This window comes from Solanum tuberosum, unplaced genomic scaffold (assembly GCF_000226075.1).
Source record: "Solanum tuberosum cultivar DM 1-3 516 R44 unplaced genomic scaffold, SolTub_3.0 scf00690, whole genome shotgun sequence".
Taxonomy (NCBI): domain Eukaryota; kingdom Viridiplantae; phylum Streptophyta; class Magnoliopsida; order Solanales; family Solanaceae; genus Solanum; species Solanum tuberosum.
Genome location: NW_006239628.1, coordinates 19,995 through 43,735, shown reverse-complemented (window position 1 = coordinate 43,735; position 23,741 = coordinate 19,995). Strand labels below are relative to the sequence as shown.

Sequence of the window (23,741 nt, the reverse complement as noted above, 5' to 3'; positions counted from 1 at the left end):
GGCAAATGATATTAGCATGTTGTGTGTCTAGCAAGCTCTACTACATTTATTGAATAAGAACAGTCAAATAGGGCCATTATGATGTCCCATGTGCTATTGACTTAGGGTTGTTAGGGCCAACAAATGAACTAAAAGTAGTTTTACAAGAAAGGTTTATGAATATTATTTACGATTACGATGAAATGGTTGAAATTCCTTATATTTTACTTAAAAATCTTGAGTTTGATCAATAAAAGTGTGTATAAGCCCCTTAGAGTTGGTGCTTTACCTTCCCTGCGGGTCCATTCGACATAAATTAAGATTAGTTAAACTAGTGAATTTCGGATGACCTTTTTTGTGACTCTTGTGGTTCATGCCAAGATTAATTAAACTACAGACTCGATTTGTCTTAATTTATGTGATATTATTTGACTTTAAGGAGAAAAAAAAGGACTTTTGAAATTTGAGGTTTAAAACAAGTCATAGATATTCGTGTGAATTATCTCATTAAGGGTAAGATTGACATTTTACAGTTAAATGGTTACTAAATATAAAAATGTGTCATTTTTTTTATTAAAAAAAACTGACTAAAAAGAAAAATGTATCACATAAATTGAAAGCCTGAGACAAAAAAAAAAGTAATTATTAAAAGGACTTGAATTAAAAATCTTTTCTTCGATCGACTAAGAGCCCGTTTGGATTGACTTAAAAAAAGTAACTTTTAAGTCAAAAATAAAAAGTCGAACTGAAATGACTTTTAAGTCAAAAAGTAAAAAGTAGGGGGAGACCTACTTTTGGTTTCTGACTTATTTCAAGTCATATTTTACCTTGTCAAACACTTTGTAACTTATTTTAAGTTATTTTTTATATTTACCAAACACTTCCAGAAGTCAAAAACTGACTTAAAAGTAGGTTTGACCAACTTTTAAGTCAATCCAAATGGGCTCTAAGAAGTCAAAGAGATTCAACATCTACATCTACTATATATACATTAAAACAAGACATAATATATAAACATATTCTTTAACTTGACTTCAACCGACTATACCCTTCAATTTTAAATATATACAAATAAACACTTAAACGATAATAAAATTAAATGACTAGACGCACGCATCACATCATTACAATTAGGATAAGTCAATCTCCAACACCAACCCCTCCACCAAAGCAAATAGAGATAGAAAGGAAAAGTTACGCACTTGACAAGGACTTGTAGATTTAAAAATTATGATGATTACTTAGTCAAGGAATAAATAAGTAAGTAAATGAATAAAAAATTAAAGATTGTATATACCAACCATTTAACATTTAAAAGGCATAGATGGTGATGGAGTTTTTATTTTTACAAGAGAAAATATGTGGCAGAAAATAAATGTATCATCACCACCTGAAAAATGATATATAAAACATTTAATCCCAAACAATAATCAATTTTATCCCACATTAATCTATTTTCATGTTAATTCTTTAATATATATATTTCCCTAAAAACTTGGTCCAATATTAATACTAAGTCAATTTTATTTAAGTAAAGAACATTTACAATATGTCACACCAATCTTTTTCTTTATTTTGTAGTTGATATGTGGTGTTTGTTTTGGGATATTGAGTAATTTAGGTTTAAATTACGTAAGGCTCATTAAAAAAGAAACACTTCTTATCAAAATTGTTTTCTTTTTTAATATGGAAAAGAGCCAAAAATACTCTTGAACTATTCGAAAAGATTTAAATATACCCATCATTCACCTATTGGGTTAAAAATACCCTCCAGTTCACTTTTTTGGTCTATTTTTACCCTTAAAACTAACACCCTTTTATTTTTTAATTATTTTTATTAATGTTTATTACGTGGCATCTTCCTATTGAATAGAACTAAATTCCAACCCATTAGATTGAATAAAATTAAATTCCAACTCAAAAAATAAAGGATGCTTCTTCTTGTAGTTGATGGGTGGTTCTGAAATAGCTTTAGTGAGAAAGAGAGATGTTTTTTTTTAAAAGGGTCGTTTGGGTCATGGAGCTATAGATAGGGGTGTGTACAAAACCGAACTGAAAATCGAACCAAACCGCAAACCGAGTTAAACCGAAAAAATAAACCTGACTAGTGGTTGGTTTGACTTGGTTTGGTGTTAGGAAAAAAAAAACCGGCTATATTTGGGTTGGTTTGGTTTTAACTAAAAAAAACCAACCCGAGACCAAACCAACCCGACATTATATATATAATTTTAAAATTTTATTTTATACATAAAAATATTTACTTTGATATAATTTTTAAATATTTCTTATACTTTTTCATAGTTTTTATCTTTTTAATATATTATTTCAAGTTTGAAACTTATAATTTTGAATGGTTCCATAAAGATTATAGTCAATAGATGTTGGTAATTATAATAAAACTTAAATCAAAATCAAATTAATACTAATGCAAAAAGAAAATCAATTTAACACTAAGAATGACAATAATATTGAATATTTGTTCTTTGGTTTTACATTGGTTTAAACAATTAAAGTACATAATCTAATTTTAATTTCCTTTAATATTTAGTCATGTAACTAATACTTATTAAACTTATTTTAGCATGATTTATTACTTTTAAATTATGATCATTTTTCATTTATGACTTGTTAATTTGCAATATTTGTTTTTACGCGATTTTCATTATTATTATTATTTTTGGATATTTTAGTGTCATTAATCATATTCATTGTTTGTGTTGTATTCTTAAGAAACACCTTACATAGTTGTATTTTAGTATGACTGAAGAAATACTTGAAGTACAAGTAAATTATATGTTTGTATGAATACTTTGGCGGAAAAACTTGAAAACCCGAAAAAATTCGAGGTTGAAAAACCCGAGTTTTATTGGTTTGGTTTGGTTTATAGATTTAAAAATCCGACACAAATAATTTGGTTTGATATTTGAAAAACCCGAGCCAACCCGACCATGTACACCCCCAGCTATAGATATGGGTCGGGGTGGATGAAGGAAAATCTAATGGGTTGGAATTTAGTTTCATCCAATAGGAAGATACCACATAATAAATATTAATAAAATTAATTAAAAAATAAAAGGGTGTTAGTTTTAAGGGTAAAAATAGACCAAAAAGGTGAACTGAGGGGTATTTTAACCCAATAAGTGAATGAGGGGTATATTTGAACCTTTTCGAATAATTCAAGGGTATTTGGCCCTTTTTCGTTTTTAATATTCGAACACAAAATCTCTGATTAATAATAAAAGAATCTTATTGTTTTTTGGCATAACTTTCTAGTGTTGTCACACCATATCTATAGGAATTCTTGATGAAATTTGTTTGTCTTTTCTACTTATTATTGTCAATGGTTGCTTAATCAATGTGAAATAACACACATATTATATTGGATAAAAAAAAAATTCACCTTTAATTAGAGTTGAATTCGCATCATGAGAAATAGAGATGAATTTTGGAAAAATTAAACCACTTCATCCTTTAATCGGTGTGGTAATCATATTATCTTTTTAAGGTAGATATAAAATTTACGTATATTTTATCTTCTTAAATTAGATAACTATATTATTTATATAAAAATGGTTACTACTTACTACTAAGCTACCACTTTATTTTAAGATAAAGTTTGACCATTCAAATTTTAAAAATAATGATGATTACTTAGTCAACGAATAAATTAATAAATAAAGCTTATACCAACCATTTAACATTTAAAAAGCATGGTTGATAACATTGGAATGTTTACAAACTACAAAAGAAAAAATGTGGTGGAGAAAATAAAAGTGGCCCTGCAAATGCTCCATTCTAACAACCTCAAATTTATATAAATTTTAATCCTATGATATCATGTTTTTTTTTTGTTTTCTTTTGGATGGTTAATTAAGTGAGTTGAGATTATTAATTTTTGGGTGTATCGTGAGTTTTTAGTCATCATTTGAAAAGTAATAGAAACATAGAAATGCAGAACTAACGATATATATTACTCAAGGGTCATTTGGTAGCTGGTTAGGATAAATATTATATATATTGGGTTATGAGGGGTGATTAGGGCGTCATGCGGAAGCTTACAATTTGCAAATCATATAATTGATAAAATCAGATAACAAAAACTTATATTAAAAAATCAAAATGTTATTATATCAAAACTAATATAAAGAAAAACATTGAAACTTTAGAGAGAATAAATCTCCCCATAAACAAAACTCTTAAACGACTACATTGTGGATGTTTTGTTGTTTTTGTGTTAGAAGAAACAAACCTATATTTATAGAGTACTAAAAACTTTTCCTACTAGAAAAGGAGTCCTAAAAGGAGAGAATAAACCAAATATAAAAATAATATTATATTTTCCTTTTCAAGAAAAGTAAAAACATTTATGGTAATGTTTTGTTTTTTCTTTAAGGAAAAATAAATCTTAAATTATGGTAAGAAAATCAGGGCAAAACCCTAACAATAATGTATTAGATTCTGTATAAGTAGTATTATATTTGATAGATAATTGATTAGGATTATGTATAAAATTAATTTGATGTTTTGATATTTGGTAATTTGAAAACCTCATAACTAATATACATATAAGTTATGGGAGAATTTATGTATAATTTTATGCACACAAAAGATGAAATAACTAAATAATCCTATATAACCAATCTCTTACATAAAATAATAAATAAATTTCCACATAACTAATCTTATATCTTACTAATACGCAAACTCTAGTTAAATATCAAACAACACCTAAATTCTCGATATAAATCTAATTAGTTTTTAAAAATTTATTAAATATGTGCAAAATGGAAAAGAAGAACCTAGTTATTATTCTAGAATTTAAAATTCATAAGGGTCGTTTAATAGGATGTATTGAATATGATATCATAATTATACTGAAATTAATAATTATAAAATTAGGTACATTGTGATTAGTTTTCGAAGCATAATTTTTATAGACTATCTAGTTTGTTGTATTAAATGAAGAAAATATATTAATATTAAAACAAAAATAATATTGAGTACGAAGGATTCAAGTAAGAATAATATATCATATTATTAATATCATGATTTACTATTTATAAAAATAAAAAATACTAAAACATTATAACCAACATAATTTTTTTAATATATTAAAATTAATACATATATATTATTTTCTCTAATACTTTGTATTAAACACCTATAATTTTTCTTATATATATTTAATTCGAATAATCCACATCCCTAGAAAAAGGTGTTTTTGTAGAACTCACGTGTGTGGATAAAAATAAAAGGTCGGTTATATGATATTTTCTTGGTTTCTTATAAATTCTTTTTTTTAAAGGCGGCTGCTTTTTGTTTTTATTTTCGTTTTTTTTAAAAAAAAAAATCATCAAATTTGTTACGCAAAAATACGTTTCTCAAATATAATTGAAATAACATTTCAGAAACAAATGGAAAAAATAATAAATATATTATCATATAAATTTAATTAAATTAGATAAAATATTATTCTTCTACTTTATCAGATATCTTGGTTGAAGGATAAATAAAGTGCAGAAATTAACATGTATTTAATAATATGCTATTTATTTTAATTTATTATTCAACTTGACGAGAAAGATAATTGTCAAATTAAATTAATGATCAATATGAATTCGAATATACAAGTTTCAATTTTTTAAAATAAAATTATAAATTTAAAATTAGTATCATAAATTATGAAAGTTAATAATTGAAAATATTAAATATTATTAAAAATTATAATAAAAAAAAATATTTTTTAATTATCCAAATAATAATAAATGTGAAAGTTGATAGATTCAAAGCTGTGTCTGTGCTGGAGAAGATATATATACAGCTGCATTCGTGAATTTGGATAAGTTGGAATGTCACATATTTTGTGTATTCCAAAAAGATACTAATATTTTTAGAATCATGATGTTTGGAATAATTTACGCGCATCTTGATTAATTTTATCGTATATTTATTATCTCTACTAATAATAAGTATTAAATAACTTTATTAATCAAAATTATATTAATAGATTAAATTTTTTTTTTTTTGTCTCCGATGTCCAAAAAAGATAAAATGCAATGCACACATTTGGAAATTGGAACTATTAATTTATTTAATACCTTAATTAGTATTCAAGCATAATTTATTTTAGTATGTTTATCATTATAAAAACATAGTATTATTCTTTTAGAAATAAATTGATTAAAAATATAGTATAACAATAACATGCTCAGTATCTTCTCGCAAAATGAGGTCTGGAAAAGATAAATACTCAGACCTTAATTCAAAGATAGCAAGATTGTTTACGATAAATTCTCATCTTAAAAGAAAAAATAGTCCAAAACAGTTCAAAAAAAAAAAGTACAAGACATAGTAGATAGTAACAAAAATGACCATTAATAACTAGATAGTAACTACAACAAAATAATATGATAGTCAAAGTACAAGAAACAACAAATAACATCAATTTTTTTTTAAAAAAAATAGTATCATATAATATTGAATAGTATTTAATATTTTGTCATGATTCCTCCACTGCTGACATTTCTTTTCGAACCGCTTTAGATATTTTCTTTAAACTAATAATTACTGAAAATAATTTTATTATTTTTCAAATCAAGAATAAACTTTATATACACTTTACTCTCTGTAATTTTCCCTCATAAAATTATACTGAATATGTCGTTGTTTCGTATAAAATTGAATACTAAAGTAAGTACTTACTTGTTGTCCACTTAATGCTGATATAAATTAATGTCCACATACTCAAAAGAGAATTTCTTGGCAAGTTTTTCACATTTTATTTGCCTTGTCATTGATAATCCAATAATTATATTGTCACTTTTTCGTTTCTTTTTTTTAGTTTGGACCCAATAATAAAGGAGTGGAAGGAAAAAGAGAATTAAAAATTAAAATAGGATCATGCACCTTATGGAAAGTGTAATATTTTGCATTATAAATGGTCCATTCAGCATACTACTTTTTTTTTTTCTCTTTTTTATGACCCAAGAGGTAGAAGAAAAAATAATATTTTCTTTAATTTCAAAATGTAAATTTGAGATTTTTAATTGAGCGCGAAGGAATCCTATCGATTCGATTAATGATGAACAAGTTTATTTTTTTTGTTATAAGTGACAATTAATCACATTTAGATCTTCTAATTATTAAGAACACTTAATAAAAGGGATTACGATTCTCGATTATTTATTTTAAATTTATGAATGTACAAGTCACCATTATTGCAAAATAAATAAATAGTAATACACTCCCTCAAATCCTAACTATTATGGAGTACTTTTTTGGTAAATTAAATTTGTTTTAAAATATTTCACGTTTTAAAAACTGAAGAATCATTTTTTCCCATTATCTATTCATATTGCTCAAATTAATGAAAATGTGACTAAATAAGACACTTAAGAAAAAATAAATGATCTTTTTAAAAATTAATGTCAACTTCAATCGACGGTTCCAAAAAATAATAATCAGATATCTCGATAATTGAGGGAATTTGATTTTATAACTACTAATTAAACGATTATTTGAGAAATCAACTTATCCACGGAGGCAAGTTAATTCAAATATTAATTTGATCTATTTTCTAGTAATAAATAGCCCCACCATAGAGGCCATAACTTTAAATTTGTGGTCTCTATAATGCTTAAATTAAACTAGAGGTTTTATTGATATATTTTGTTAGACATCAAACCCACCACTAATTTTTTTTTGTGTAGAATAGTCAATAAATCATGTTTTTTTTAAAAAAAATCGGTGTCGAGTATACTCTCTTGAAGTTATAATTTTTAATTTAGATTCATACTACATAATAAAATTCGTTCAAGCGGAATCATATTTTACGGATTTTTTTTTCCTTCTTATTTTCAAGATTCAAATCTCGAAATGCTATTAAAGTAAAGAAGATCCTATCTTATATTACATCACAATCTTTGTTGATGTCACATGCACATGTTGCACATTGTACCAGCGAATTCAAATATACTTTGATATGAGACATAAATTTTACGACATGGAAATTCATTCAAAACTCTCTATATCTAGAATAATTAAACATCATTTTTAAGACAAATTTCAGTTGTTCAACCAATTATCACAATACTTGTTAATGTCACATGCACATGTTGCATTGTACTACCGAATTCAAATATACTTTCAATATGAGACATAAATTTCACGACATGGAGATTCATTCAAAACTCTATATATCTAGAATAATTAAGCATCATTTTTAAGACAAATTTCAGTTGTTCAACCAATTATCACAATACTTGTTAATGTCACATGCACATGTTGCATTGTACTACCGAATTCAAATATACTTTCAATATGAGACATAAATTTCACGACATGGAGATTCATTCAAAACTCTATATATCTAGAATAATTAAGCATCATTTTTAAGACAAATTTCAGTTGTTCAACCAATTATCACAATACTTGTTAATGTCACATGCACATGTTGCATTGTACTACCGAATTCAAATATATTTTCAATATGGGACATCAATTTCACGACATAAAAATTCATTTAAAACTATATTTAGAATAATTAAACATCATTTTAAAGACAAATTCCAGCTTCTCAGCCAATTTTAAACATGTATAATAGTGAAGAATCTTAATTTGGATAAATTCTTATTTTATGTACAACTATATATATGATTCTTGGCTTTTCTTACCGGTAATATCGACAACATTTGTTTAACATATTCAATACGTACGTTTCTTCTTTACTTTTTGTTTGTTTTGTTTTAATTATTCGGTATACAAAATTTACTGATTCAACTAATTTAGATTTATGCCTCATAAAATTCATCAAGGGTTGTTATTTTGTTCCCTAGGCCTAGACCACGTTATAAGTACTACGAATTTTTATAACTTCTTGATTTTAATTCGAGACATCTGATTATAGAATTTCAATCATCCTACCACATTCCTCGACGATACGAAACATGTTTTGTTATATTTAATACGTAGGGTTAGGTACCGGTTAACGTCCATAAGATCAATACTTTAATTGAATCCAGACATTATTTTATTTTTTAGGTTGCGTTTTTTAGTTTTGTTTATTTTGTTAGAAAAGTCGTGTGATTTGAATAGTTTTTTTTTTTTTAAAAAAAGAAGAGCTTTTGTAGAAATACTTAACTTTTGAGTTGCTTTTGTTTTCTAAAATCATTTTTGGTTTTATTAACTTGAAGAAACCAAAATAATTTATTCTTATAGCGAAATATTTATTTCTCGCTTGGTGTCCGGTCCTTAATTTAGGGCATAAATACAACGTTGCCTAAGAATGACTAAATTTATTTGCAATTCTTAGTTTAGAAAGATAACATATTATATCCTTCGGGATGACTCAGTTGGTTTGGAGTGGATGATCCGGGATCGATCCCCCTCAATGCCTTATGAGTCAAGCCTGTCGTATAAGGTTTGCCTAATGCGGTTCACATCCTCTGTATGGTTTGTAGACTATTACACAGTTGAGAATTTACCCAATGCGCAGACAAAAGTTATAGCGGCTACGGATTATTTGAGAGTTTAAAAAAAAGATAACATATTATAATTATAGTAATCTTAAATGTACGTACATTTGTATTGTTTTTCCTTACATGTAAAGTAATTCACCAAAATGGAATAAAATTAAAAAAAAATCAAAAGTGCCATTGTACAATTAATGTCTTTTTTGTTTGTTTCCCGTCACATGTTTGATATCCGTTTTAATATTCGATTTATAATGCAAATTTAAGCGTTCTCTAAAAATGAAGGAATCATATTTTATTGACAATTCATAATTTTAGAAGAATATGATTTGATCTTTTAAGTTTTAAGATATTTTAGTAATTTTGAATGTATTATTAGATTTTTTCCCCTTAAACGTAAAATAATTTAACTAAATATGAAAAGATCAAAAAAGAAAAAGAATCGCTACACAAAAAAAACATTTGTTTTGTTTCACTCATGGTGTCTGGTCTGCTCTTGAGTCTCGACGCTCCATCAATGCAAATTCACGTTGGATAAACCTTTGTAGACCGCTTTGTACTAAAAAATAAATAAATTGTCGAACTTGTAATTAAAGATAAAAGATTTATTTCTAATTTTAGAAGGAAATAATCTTATTTTTAGCAAATAAAAAATAATCTTGAATTTTAGAAGGAATTTCATTTACCCTTTAAATGTAAACTAATTCACCAAAATAAGAAAAGAAAAGAAATAATATCCCCTTCATTATTTGATTAAGTTTTGACTTAACATGAATTTAAATAAATAAAAAATATTTTTAAATTTTATGATCTTAATCCGGAGATACGTGAAATGTATCAAAATATCTTTTCATTTGACGATTCTAAACATCTATACTTGAGCAGATGGTCTTTTGGAAACATCTTCTCTATCTTCACTTAGTAGTATAAGGTTCACGTACACTTTATCTTTCCCAAACTCTATACTTATAAGGGTCCAAAAGGTACTTCAAACCCTTCTAGCTGAAAATTACTATTTATACGTGATTAAAATTATTTTTTATGTAATATATATATAATAGATATTGAATCTCTTCGACTTATTCGTGTGTTTACTTCTTTATATTTCAAATTTTTTTAGTAAAAATTCTGACTCTACTACTATTCACGGAGTATCGTTATTGTTATTGGTTGTTATAAATATGTTATATCAAAAGTTAAAATTAAAAATTTACGAAAAAAAGACATTTTTTTTTAAACGGATTTATCCCCGATGATAAAAATAGTGTCTACATGCACTCTCCTCCTAAGTAGTACAAATAGAGACGTTACTTGTGATCTTTTTTTTTTCTCCACTGCCACTCTCTGCCTACAATTTCTCTCCTTTATATCTCTCTCTGCCATTTGTTTACAAACTAACCTCTATAATTCCTCTTAATACAACACCTAATCACTTCTAAATCTCATTTTATCTACTCTTAATCTCACAATTATCCAAGAAAGATCACTTTTTTAACCTATAGAGTCATAAAAGAGTGATCTTTATTGTATTTTCTTGATTTGGGTTTTTACTTTATAGCAATCTTGGATCACTTTTTAGTTTTGAAAGGACAAAAAGTGATCTTTTTGGGTATTTTCTTGTTCTTGGGTCTAGTATTTTGGGGATTTGAAGTGAAAAAAAATGGTTGTTAAGTTGATGAAGTGGATGCCATGGCCTCCACTTTTATTATCTAAGAAATTTGAGGCCAAGATTACTGTAAATTGCCTTAAAGGTTTCAGCTTTTTGTCAGAAAAGCATGTGGGGGTCCAAGATTTTGATAGATTGAGAGTTGGAATTAAGTGGAAGGGATCAACTAAGGGGATTTCTTTGAATTTGAGCTCTTTTACTAGGAAAAGTGTAAAGAAGAATTTTACAAAAGAAGAGTGTTTAAAGGAAGATGAGGGGATTGTTGAATGGAATGAGGAATTTTTAAGTGTTTGTAACTTTTCAGGTTATAAAGATGGTGTGTTTCATCCTTGGGAAGTTGTGTTTACTGTGTTCAATGTGAGTTCTTGATTGCTTTTTACCTTTGAATTTTGATATATCCTTATGGTGTTTTGTGTTTTTGGCTGTTGAGTGAAAAGGAATCCAATTCTAGGGAATTTGATTAGTTCCATGTTCATTTATCTTGAAAAGAATTGTTATAATGTTTTTTGGCTGCTATAGAGAACATATAATATAACATAACATGAAAAATCGGGTTTCAAAGAGATCTTGGCCGTTGTAGTGAATATGTTGTTATAGATGATCTCTGGTATTTGTTTTGGCTTTCGTTTTCGTACATTTTGTTGTGGATGCTTGTTCTTTTTCTTAATTTCTTTTAGCATGACTTCTTCGTTACTGTATTTGTTTTACACACTTGTCTTTTTTATTCTGCTTTACTTGAGTTGAGGGTCTATCGAAAACAACCTCTTTAACTTCATAAGGTGGGGGTAAGGTTGTGCACAATATCTTGATAGTTGTGTTGTGAATCCTGATCATGTCCATACAACTTTTCGGGATGATAAATTTCTTGGATTTCCTTAAATTAGGAATTTGGTTTTCTTTATTGGTTAAATTGATGCTTGGTTTTTGATTATTTGATCATGGTGATTCAGTATATTGCAGCAGCATTTGTATGAGCCTGTTCAAAGGACATTTAAAAAAGAGTTGCTTGATAAAATCCATCATCAATATGGTTTTTACTGAGTTTTATTACCACTAGTAAGCTTAGTGAGTTTAACAGTGGCAAAGCCAGAAATTTCGCCTAAAGTCCGATATATACACAATATAATTTTCCGATATGCTAATGGCTTAAAGTGAGTTTTAACTTTGTTATATTGCTCTCTAAAATTTTGAAGAATGGAGATACTATTCCAAAAGCTTTTTAAGCCTTATGGAATGTAATGATTGCCTTTTAATGGATTACACTTTTTGAGCCTGTTGGGGTCATTTATTTTGATGTTATAAGGTGGATGGTGAGACCTACTATAGTTCATTCATATTTTTCTCTGGACATATACAACTGTACTTTTTGGAAAGGAAAAAGACATTATTGGCATAGTCTCTTATTAATTAAAAATGGTAGCAATTGATTATTATTATTATATTTATTATTGTTGTTGTTGTTGCTTTTATTATTATTTATTTATATATATATATATTATACTTATTTTCATTTCTACTCTTATTTGGTATGATGATGACATCAGTTGAGCTTAAATGGAATAGTAAATACTTATAGCCGATCCACCAACTTGTTTGGGACTGAAGCTTGTAATTGCTGTTCTTCCATAGGTTCAACGTTGTCCTTAGCTGCATGTTTCTTTGACTGCTTTGAGCCTATCTCATCGTACATGATAGTTGCATTTTTTTTCAATCCATGGGTGTATTACTTTACAGTAATTTCTCAATTGAACTTCTTGTTTTTGTGTTCATTCATTGTTTGTATACTCCCTTCCATGTGGTTCTCCGGGAGCAATACTTATTCATACTTCTTCTGAATCAGGGTACAAGCAAAGGACCAGATCAGAAGGTACCCGTACTTGCTGCTGCGACATTGAACCTTGCAGACTTTGCTTCATTAGCTGGAGAAAAAGAAGACGGCATTGAAATTTTCGTTCCTTTGGAAGCCTCTATTGGCAAATTCAAGAGTTGCCTTTCACTCTGTGTAAGAGAAACTAAAGCATACTTTTTGTTTGCTCTCTCGTATTCCTTCAGCAATGTGAATATATCATTTGATCAGTATCTTTCGCATCTACTTGTATATATATGTGTGTGACTGTTTCCTAAAGACATGTTCATACATTTGTCAACAGCTATCGCTCAACCTTGTGGAATTGAGGAACACTAACGAAGCTTCAGAGAACATTCCAAAGTTTATCATGTCTGCTCCAGTATCTCCAAATACTGGAAAGGTTTTGTTGATAGACAGAAATGAGGGTTCTTCTTTAAAAGCAGGTCTGCAGAAAGTTAAATTTTTCAAGGCATTATCTATTAGGCGACACAAGAAAGGATATCATGAAGAGGAAGGCAGCAGTGATGGAAGGAACTCAGTCAGAAGTGAGGATCCCAATTATGTTTACCCAGTGGATACAGATTCACTTGATGATGATTCAGAAGATGGAGAATCGGAGGAAGGAATGGAGGATACAAGTGTTCAGAAGTCATTCAGTTATGAAACACTTGTCTATGCAAACCATGCTGGTGGATCATTTTGTTCAAACACAAGCAGCAGCGACGACGACGAGGATTTAGTCCACTACAGCCATCATATTTCAGACACAAGGCACAAGTACCCCGAGGATACAACTGCAGCACTACGAAATCAATCTGCAGAGCAGAGTTCTAAACGCAGCATTCTCCCCTGGAGAAAGAGGAAGTTGAGTTTCAGATCTCCTAAAACCAAGGGGGAGCCGTTGTTGAAGAAACATTATGGAGAGGATGGTGGAGATGATATAGACTTTGATCGTCGACAGCTTTGCTCATCTGATGAATCTTCTTCAGGGGTACGTTTCGTGCTTTCCTTGTCATGTTTGATTGTCCCAGTATCTAAATGGAATTTGCATAGTGTCATTTATTATCTTCATTTCATGATCTAATCAATCTGCTACCTATTACTTGTACACCAATATGCCTGTCGTATTGAAGATTTACTGAGCTTGAGAGCTTCCTTTAGTAGCTTCTGTACTTGTATAGTTGTATCAATAGTCTATATTGTTGAGGTTTTCATGTTCATGATTGAACATGTATATGTCATAACTAGTCCTCTTAGCAATGTGTGTAATTCTTGCAGTGGTACAAATCTGAGGAAGCTTCTCCAAATCGATTTTCTATCTCCGAGTTTGGAGATGACAGTTTTGCTGTAGGTAGTTGGGAGCAGAAAGAGATAATAAGCCGTGATGGACAAATGAAGGTGCAGACTCAGATATTCTTTGCTTCGATTGATCAACGAAGTGAACGAGCTGCTGGTGAAAGCGCTTGTACAGCCTTGGTTGCTGTCATAGCTGATTGGTTCCACTGCAATCCCGAGGATATGCCCATCAAGTCCCAACTTGATTGTCTTATCCGGGAAGGCTCACTGCAGTGGAGGGATCTTTGTGAAAAAGAGACCTACATGGAACGTTTCCCAGATAAGCATTTTGACCTCGAGACAGTCCTGGAGGCGAAAGTGCGTCCACTCTCAGTCGTCTCCGAAAAATCATTCATTGGGTTCTTTCATCCTGAAGGAATCGAAGAAGAGGAGGGATTTGACTTCCTTGATGGTGCCATGTCTTTTGACAACATATGGGACGAGATATGTAAATCCGCTCAAGAAACTCCCGGTCATTGCGACTCCTTTGTTTACATTGTGAGTTGGAATGATCACTTCTTTATCCTCAAGGTTGAAAAAGATGCATACTATATCATCGACACACTGGGCGAGAGGCTTTTTGAGGGTTGTAACCAGGCATATATCCTCAAGTTCGACAAAGACACAACAATTATGCGGGTACCTAGTGAGTCTCAACAATCAGATGATAAACCATCTAGCGATAGAAAAGAGAAATCCGATGTCAAAGAAGCTGCTGATGAAGGCAAAATTGTCGTTTGTACCAATGGCTCCGACAAAATGCAGGAAGACATGGTACCTGAAATCATTTACAGTGGTAAAGAGGCATGTAAAGAGTACATTAAGAGTTTTTTGGCAGCAATCCCTATTAGGGAGTTACAAGTTGATGTAAAGAAAGGATTGATGGCATCGACACCCCTTCATCAACGGCTACAAATTGAATTCCATTACACAAAAACGAGCTTTGACCCGAAGTTTGAGTCATCATCTACACAAGGACTGACCGCTAACAGTTTGGCCATACTACCGTCAGCATCAGAGTAAGCAACGATTGATAAAGCTTTATTAGTATATGCATAATGCTAATCATTTTTGTTCTACATATCATTTTAGGAATTTTGAATAGCTAATTGCTGTTTAGTGCCCCCTGGAGAGTCTCTTCTTTTCTGTTTTTTCTTTCGTATATGAGTGTAACTAGCTCGGTATCTTCTTCGTCTTTTATTTCTTGTACGCGGGAAATGATAATGTAAATGACTATGGAACTGTTCAAGAGTACTCATTTTTTTGTTCTCTCAAAGAGGGAAGTTGAGTTAAATGAATATATTAGTTCCATATTGCTCTTGATTATTGTTTATTTTGCTTTATTTGAAGTCATGTTTACTCAGAATTGGAGTAAATGAAGCTTATAGCTCATTTCCAAGGAAATTTCATTGAGAAAACATATGCAAAGTGAGTTTTTCTTGTAATCTTCTCCTTCACAACTCATGATTTCTTTTAATCAGTAAAAAGAAAGTTTACTGCACCATCACATTGTTGGGTACATTAGGGGAATCATTTTTCTCCAAACTTGGAGCAACAGTAAAATTGTCTACGTGTGATCTATAGCCTATAGGTCACGAGTCCGAGCCGTGAAATCAGTTGTTCCATTGATGTTTGCAACTTTGCACCAAGGTAGGCTGTTTGCATAAGTCTGTGTGTGACTTATAGGTCAGCAGGGAATCAGATGTATCAGCTTGCATCAGGGTAGGTTTGTTACATATGTCTCCATGTGACTCAAAGGTCGTGGGTTCGAGCCTTGGAATCTGTCATTGATCCTTGCGTCAGGGAACACTATTTACATATATGTCTCTCTGTGACAGGTCTCGGGTTCGGGTCGTATAATCAGCCATCTATGTTCACGTCAAGGTAGGTTGCCTAAGTTACACCCCCTTGCAGAGGCAAAGCTATATCATTAGCTATGGGTTCGGACGAATCTAGTAGCTTTTGCTTAGATTATGTATTTATATTAGAAATTCATGAAGTACATATAAATATTTAGTTGTGAATCTAGTAACTAAAGACAACTTATGTGTTTTGATGACAAATTCAAGATTCATAAACTTTAAATCTTAGTTCCGCCTCAATTTGAGACATGTAATACTTGACAAGCAAGTTTTCTCAAGTGGCATCACTCTACTTTTTGAATCAACCAAAGAAAGAACTACAATTCTTTCAAACAAGAACAAAAGATATTTTTCAAAGTTCAAAAAAGAACAAAAGACATTGTGTACTTCTTGAGTTAATTTCTCAGATAATCACTCAACCAACTGTTTTTTTAAAAGTCACACAATTTTGTTTTATAACACAAAATCACTCAACTAATGGTAACTATATCATAAAGTCATTCAACTTTATTTTGTAACAGAAAAGTCACTCAACTATTGTTATTTCAGCTACATAGTCAAAATCGCCGCTAGAAATAATATTAAAAGTGAATGTCCATGTATTTATATAATTATGTATATTAATTTATACTTGAGGAGCAAGTTTTGGTTGGTGACAATATAATTTAGTAAATAACTTTTAGTTACTATGAGACTAATCTAATTAGAATCTAACTAATTACTTGGTGACTAAGTATTTTTCTCTTCTTATAAATAGGAAGGATCCCTTACCATTTAAGATGTTTAAGATCAATATCAAGATCATCAAGTAAAGTTTCAATATTAGTAGCAATTTGTGTTTGATCAAACTTAAACTATTTATTCAACTTCTAAAACACAATTTTTGTTACTACTCAAAAATACTTACTTTTTTCTTTAAAAACTCGCTTAAACACCTCAACTCGTTAAAATGAGTACTTTTTTTTAAAACTAAAGTTTTGCAATAGCTTTGCCAAACATATTATAAAAAAATTATTCATATTTATTCCATTCATAATTAGATGTAGAATTTGAGCAGATGTTTTGTACTATCTTCTTGTTTTGGAACATTACAAGTTAAATACAAAAAAAGTCATATTCTTATTTTATATTTGTCCCTAGTGTAAAAATATAATTCAAATTTGTCCTTATTGATCTATTCCAAATCTATATGCTAAATATCTTTTTTTATGTATATCCTTAGGCTAAATATCTTAAAACTTGAATCTTTTTATTTATGTGAAGGCAAAATTTGAGGAGGGAAAAATGGATATTCAAGATATTGAGTGTCCACTAATATCAAAATCAAGAAATGAAGAATCCAAGAATAAGAGAAAATGTGATGATTTTCTTGAAGAAGTTAAGAAGATTTTGGCATTAGCAGGGCCTTTAATGTCAGTTAATTTTCTTCTATATTGCTTACAGGTAAGGGTGTCAGATGAACGAGTTAGGTTGAATTTGAACGGATTTAATTGAGCTAAGTTGATAAATTTATCGAGTCAGTAATCCGTCCAAACTTAAAGGGGTTGGGTGGATCATGTTTTTATATATGGGCTGATTTTGTAACTCCTATTTATAGGTGATTTCAGTTATGTTTGTTGGTCATCTTGGAGAGTTAGCTCTTTCTGGTGCTTCAATGGCTACTTCATTTGCCACTGTCACTGGCTTCAGCTTGTTGGTGAGTATTTTGTGCTTCGCATCTTTTATATGTAGATGAGAGTTTAGTGTTGTCAAAGGCGCGTAAACGCTCCAAATTTGAATATGTACACCTAGACACCTCAACTCGTTTCCATTATCTCAGTTGAACGCTCCAACTTACAAAATGATCACCTAGACACCTCTAAGGTTTATCCGTTATATTAGTATCGGGTGTCCACAAGACACATTGGAGACAAGTTGGAGCGTTTAGTTGCCAGTTGAGATTAAATTGAGGTGTCTAGACATGCACTCTCAAAGTCGGAGTACTTGTCTGCTAAGGCCAAGTTTGGGTATCTGTATACATATTATGCCTATAATTATTAGTCTTGGACTGTACATTCATATATTTGTCTCTTTTGTTTTTCCATTTGTGCCTTTCTTCAATAAAGCTCACACTTTACTTGTGCTTTGCTCTTAAAGCTCAAACAGACCTTAGAGCTTTTTTTTTCCCATTTTCGCCTAGTTATCTCTCTGTATCAACTTATGTGGCATGCATTTGACTAGGCACGGTTTATGAACGAAAGAAAGTAAGACTTTTGAAACGCGACATGACATTTCTCTGGCTACGAAAGAATACCATAAGGATAAATTGTTTCTGGTATGCAGATATGTTTCATTCTTTTTGGAACAGACTAATAAGGAAGAGAGTCAAATGAAACGGAATAGACAAGCATATGATATTTGAAGTAGAAGAACTTGTGTTATATCAGTTTGTTTCTTTAACTATTACTCAACTTGTTTAATAAAAATCTACTTTTTGATCTTTGCATTTTATTTTTTTATCAGATGGGAATGGGAAGTGCATTGGACACAATTTGTGGGCAAGCATATGGTGCAAAGCAATATCATATGCTTGGTATCCATATGCAAAGGGCCATGATAGTTCTTCTTTTAGTCAGCATTCCCTTAGCCTTTATTTGGGCAAATGCAGGACATATTCTTGAAATCTTGGGACAAAGTCCGGAAATTGCAGCCGAAGCAGGGGATTATGCACGTTTCATGATACCGAGCATCTTTGCCTATGCACTACTACAATGTCAGATGAGATTTCTACAAGCTCAAAACGACGTCCTCCCTATGATGCTTACTGCAGGAGCCACAACTTTGCTGCATTTATTCACTTGTTGGTTTCTCGTGCTAAAAACCGGCCTTGGCAACAAAGGGGCTGCTCTGGCTAATGCTGCGTCTTACTGGATTAACGTGTTCTTGCTAGCTGCATATATTGGGATATCGCCTTCTTGCAAAAGTACTTGGACTGGATTTTCAGTTGTAGCATTTTCTGATATCCCGAGATACCTTACACTAGCTATTCCTTCAGCCGTTATGGTTTGGTAATCTCTCGGTCACTTCTACTTACCAATGCATAGAGCCATAGACATATAATTCCATTGAATATATGAAAAAATCGCCTTTTTTATGTGCACGGTTTCAGCTTGGAGAGTTGGTCATTCGAAATGATGGTTCTGTTATCTGGTCTTCTTCCTAATCCGAAACTAGAAACCTCAGTTCTTTCAATCAGGTTAGTTCTCAAACACATCTAGCACTATCACATTCAACATCATGTTTCTATCATATTTCGCCTCGTGTTAACTCACTGTTATATACTCCATTTTTTCAGCCTTAATACATCTTCAATGATATACATGTTGCCTTTTGGACTAAGTGGTGCCACAAGGTGAAAGTTTTCATTCTCCGCGTTTTCCTTCTTTCAGCATTACCTTATAATTGTTTCTCACATTTTATATCTTTGTTCCTCATCAGCATAAGAGTTTCAAATGAATTAGGCGCTGGACGACCAAAAGCAGCTCGTATAGCAGCATATACTGCATTGTTCTTAGCTACTACAGAAGGAATTCTAGTAGCAATGTTTATCATTTCGATTCGTAAATTTTGGGGGCATTGCTACAGCAATGAGGAAGAAGTAGTAACATATGTATCTGAAATGTTGATGTTTATAGCAGGATCACACTTCATAGATGCAAATCAATCTGTACTTTCAGGTTTGTTTCAAATCCTCAAAAGGAACAGTTCCTTTAAGACATTTTTTCAACAATCTTATAGTTTCAATAATGTAAAATTTTAGGTATTGCTAGAGGATGTGGTTGGCAAAAAATAGGTGCAATTGTTAATTTGGGAGCTTATTATCTATGGGGAATACCTGCTGGTATTGTATTAGGTTTTTTCTACCATGTTGGAGGAAAGGTACTTCTCTATGCATTTTGTTTAATTCTTTAACTATGTTGCTCGGACTCTCTAAAAGTGTCACACAGTTCGTGTTAGATTCTTCAAAAGTAGTGGATGTTTTGAGGATACGGGACGGTCGTGGAAGCATTTTTTGACAATGTCACTCAGACTCTTCAAAAATGTTGAGGGTGCATGTTGGATCCTGGAAGATTCGACATGGGTGCGACAACATTTTTGGAGAGTCCGTTTGACATAGTTCTATAATGCATTATGACAATGAACTCACCAAGAATGTTGTATGGTGCGTGTTGAATCCTTCAAAAGTAGTACATTTTTTGGAGGATCCGACACGGTGCGGCAACATTTTGGAGAGTCCATGTGATATAGTTCTTTAATGCATTATGACAATGAACTCACCAAGAATGTTGTATGGTGCGTGTTGAATCCTTCAAAAGTAGTACATTTTTTGGAGGATCCGACACGGTGCGGCAACATTTTGGAGAGTCCATGTGATATAGTTCTTTAATGCATTATGACAATGAACTCACCAAGAATGTTGTTATGGTGCGTGTTGAATCCTTCAAAGTAGTACATTTTTGGAGGATCCGACACGGTGCGGCAACATTTTGGAGAGTCCATGTGATATAGTTCTTTAATGCATTATGACAATGAACTCACCAAGAATGTTGTATGGTGCGTGTTGAATCCTTCAAAAGTAGTACATTTTTGGAGGATCCGACACGGTGCGGCAACATTTTTGGAGAGTCCATGTGATATAGTTCTTTAATGCATTATGACAATGAACATAACTCTCCAAGAATGTCGCTTGGTGCGTGTCGGATCCTCCAAAAGTAGTGCAGCTTTTAAGGATCCGACACGAACGTGGGAACATTTCTTAAGAGTCCGTGCAACATAGTATTTTAATGTATTATGACACCAAACTCTCCAAAAATGTTGTATGATGCGTGTCAGATCCTCCAAAAGTAGTGCATCTTTTGAGGATCTGACACGAGCGCATAGGAGCATTTCTAAAGAGTCCGAACAACATAGTTCTTTAATGTATTATATGACAAAACTAATGATTTTATACTTTTTTGTATGTTATTAAAAGGGACTTTGGTTGGGACTCACTCTATCACTTCTTGCTCAAGCCCTCATTTATTTAGTAGTTACACTCCGAACAAATTGGGACAAAGAGGTAACAATCTATTTATTTTTTCCCTCCTTTTTTAAAACTCATTTCAATTGTTTTGATGTGTCACTTTTTTCTAAGATCTCTTTAGAGGCGGTAAAATCAACTCATTTTTCAATAATCACTCAAATACGCCCGAATTTGAATAGGTTGAATTTTGACAATTTTGTTGACTTGACCTAACAAATTGAACCCGAAATGACGAACCTAACTACTCCTATTAGGGTTTTAACAAGGTGAAAGTGCAATTCGCATAAATTTGATCCAATCCGTCTATTTGCGAATTCTATTTTCTTTATTTTGTTTGTCTTATAAATAATGCAAGTCCTTTGTCCTTTTTTGTAGGCAAAGAAAGCAGCTGATAGGGTGATTCCAGAGTTAGCATAGAAGAAAATGTTTTAAAGAAGATCTACAAATGGTTTAGTTTTGGGACAATTTTGTTCTTGTTTTAGTTTTGAAAAAATAAATGTGAATATTTTGATTTTGTTTGGTTACATAATTTTTGGAATTGGGAGGTATGAACTTCCTAATGACAAGTTTCCTTTTCAACAAAGTTACTTTCGCCGTCAGAATTTAAATTAGAGGGTTGATTACAGATTCATCTGAACTCAATAGTTTTTACTATAAATTAGTTGTTATTATTATATACATTATTGTAGACCCCTTCAAACTTCTAATTTTGAATTCGCTTACGTAACAACAGATGTGAGTTTGCATTTTCTTTGATCTCTAAACCTAACAAGTAAATATAATTACACACATGGAAGATAATACATGATATTAAAAATTGAGTATGAGAAAAGCCATCTTCCTTCTTCAAATAATGCATGATTTATAACGCCTTACTTATATATTTTAGACGGCATCAAATAGTTTTTTTAATTCTATTTTGTATTGGGTGTTTGTGTCTACTTTGATTATTTTATCGAGTATTTTCTATTTTTCACAAACATAAATATCATGTAACTTTATTCACTAAATTCAGACAGATTAAATTTAGAAGAAAATCACCTTAAGCTTTTTTTTTTGCCTTTTGCTAAAATTTGAACGTGAGATCATGATTGTCCCGTTTATTTCATTAATCACTATGTTTACGCCCTTGAACCCAAGTGAGTCAAAAGGCTGATATAAAATTATAATTCTCTCTTTCCTTTTCTTTGCTTTTTTAAAAAAAATAAATAATTGTTTTGTCTGTATGTGTGGGGTGGGGGGGAGTCAATGTCAAACTATCCACAATATATCAATATAGCTGTCATAGCCCCAACCAAATTCTACTTAAAAGACAAAATATATATTTATCTAGTTTGTTTCCATTTCGTGTATGGTATTTATTTTGGGGCACGGATTAATTAAAATTTGTGTCGTATGAGATTCATTTAAAAGAAATTGCTTTTTATTAGTGTTTTTTTCTCTTTATACGGTTTAAATTTGAGACTTTTAATTTAGAATGGAGGAATCACGAAGGAGTTGTGCATCACATTAATGATCTATCTGCCGATTAATTAATTAATGTGATATCTTAATGAATGTATTGAAAACTGATAGGAGAGCCAGACATATTTCGTTTCTAAGAAATGACCTGAATCAATAGGTTCAACTGTAATTATTGACTCGTTAAGTAAAATTAAAAAGAAGTTCAACTAAGATTCAATAATTCGCCAATCGATTAATAAATTTGGGACTTTACACTCTCCTTCTATAATATGATTTTTAGTATCTCGATATATTCTCTTGTAGTTTTCTTCTTTGGCCAGCTCAAAAGCTATCCATATGCATGATTTGCATTATTCCTAATGAATTGACATTTTATAATGTATATGTATATTAGTACTTATTATGGTGTTGGCAATATAAACAAATCATTGTTGTGCTCAAAATATATTTATTTCTTAGAAAAATTAAGAAGGTTGTATTATTTCTTTCCTATTTTATTTCTTTTCAATCTCTATCTTACTAGTCAATTAATAACTAATTAAGATTATTAAATATTTTTCTTAATAAATACAAAAACTTAGAGATAATACTATAATTTATGTGTGGTTGCCACGGATGCGAGAGGCCATCCTCACAATAATATCTTTCCATTCTCGAGAAAGGTTCTTCCCCTCTTCTTTCAAAGTTTTGAATTTGATTAAAGAGCTGTTTTTTGAAATAAAAAAAAAATACAAATGTATGTGAACAAGAAACAAATTGAAGAACATGCCACTTTACAAAAAATTCCCTAATTTGGTACTAATATTTACTTTATGGTCATTTGGATTTTTTTACAACAAGGAGAAGATAATTAACATTAACCCCCACACCCCACACCCCAACAAAAAAAGGAAAAGGAAGAAAAACCATATTATATCTTTAATAAGTTTGTTGATGAGGGGTGAGTGGTGATTCAATCACAAAATGCGGTGGAATAGATGAGATTCTTTCACTTTTAATCAGAAGTATTGACTTTGAGTTGTGGGAACAAAAACAATCTTGATAAAGAATATTT

At 30.7% G+C, this 23,741-nt stretch overlaps 2 protein-coding genes across 2 annotated transcripts; both read left to right on the top strand.

Annotated features, from left to right (window-relative positions):
• Positions 1-10,796: 10,796 nt before the first annotated feature.
• On the top strand, positions 10,797-15,597 carry LOC102592329 (uncharacterized). Its single transcript, XM_006366962.2, has 4 exons — positions 10,797-11,472; positions 12,956-13,117; positions 13,266-13,955; positions 14,243-15,597. Exons 1-4 carry the CDS (start codon positions 11,110-11,112, stop codon positions 15,320-15,322), a joined length of 2,295 nt encoding a protein of 764 aa, XP_006367024.1. The 5' UTR covers positions 10,797-11,109; the 3' UTR covers positions 15,323-15,597.
• On the top strand, positions 15,236-21,860 carry LOC102592002 (protein DETOXIFICATION 16-like). Its single transcript, XM_006366961.2, has 10 exons — positions 15,236-15,318; positions 17,425-17,604; positions 17,759-17,857; positions 18,664-19,208; positions 19,310-19,396; positions 19,496-19,552; positions 19,639-19,877; positions 19,961-20,079; positions 21,173-21,259; positions 21,599-21,860. Exons 2-10 carry the CDS (start codon positions 17,446-17,448, stop codon positions 21,638-21,640), a joined length of 1,434 nt encoding a protein of 477 aa, XP_006367023.1. The 5' UTR covers positions 15,236-15,318; positions 17,425-17,445; the 3' UTR covers positions 21,641-21,860.
• The last annotated feature ends 1,881 nt before the right edge of the window (positions 21,861-23,741 follow it).

Coding starts and splice junctions, on each gene's coding strand:
- LOC102592329 (XM_006366962.2), top strand. CDS start 11,110: ATGGTTGTTAAGTTGATGAAGTGGATGCCATGGCCTCCACTTTTATTA. Junction 11,473..12,955: donor TTGTGTTTACTGTGTTCAAT/GTGAGTTCTTGA, acceptor CTTCTGAATCAG/GGTACAAGCAAAGGACCAGA. Junction 13,956..14,242: donor CTGATGAATCTTCTTCAGGG/GTACGTTTCGTG, acceptor TAATTCTTGCAG/TGGTACAAATCTGAGGAAGC.
- LOC102592002 (XM_006366961.2), top strand. CDS start 17,446: ATGGATATTCAAGATATTGAGTGTCCACTAATATCAAAATCAAGAAAT. Junction 19,878..19,960: donor AAATCAATCTGTACTTTCAG/GTTTGTTTCAAA, acceptor GTAAAATTTTAG/GTATTGCTAGAGGATGTGGT. Junction 20,080..21,172: donor TCTACCATGTTGGAGGAAAG/GTACTTCTCTAT, acceptor TGTTATTAAAAG/GGACTTTGGTTGGGACTCAC.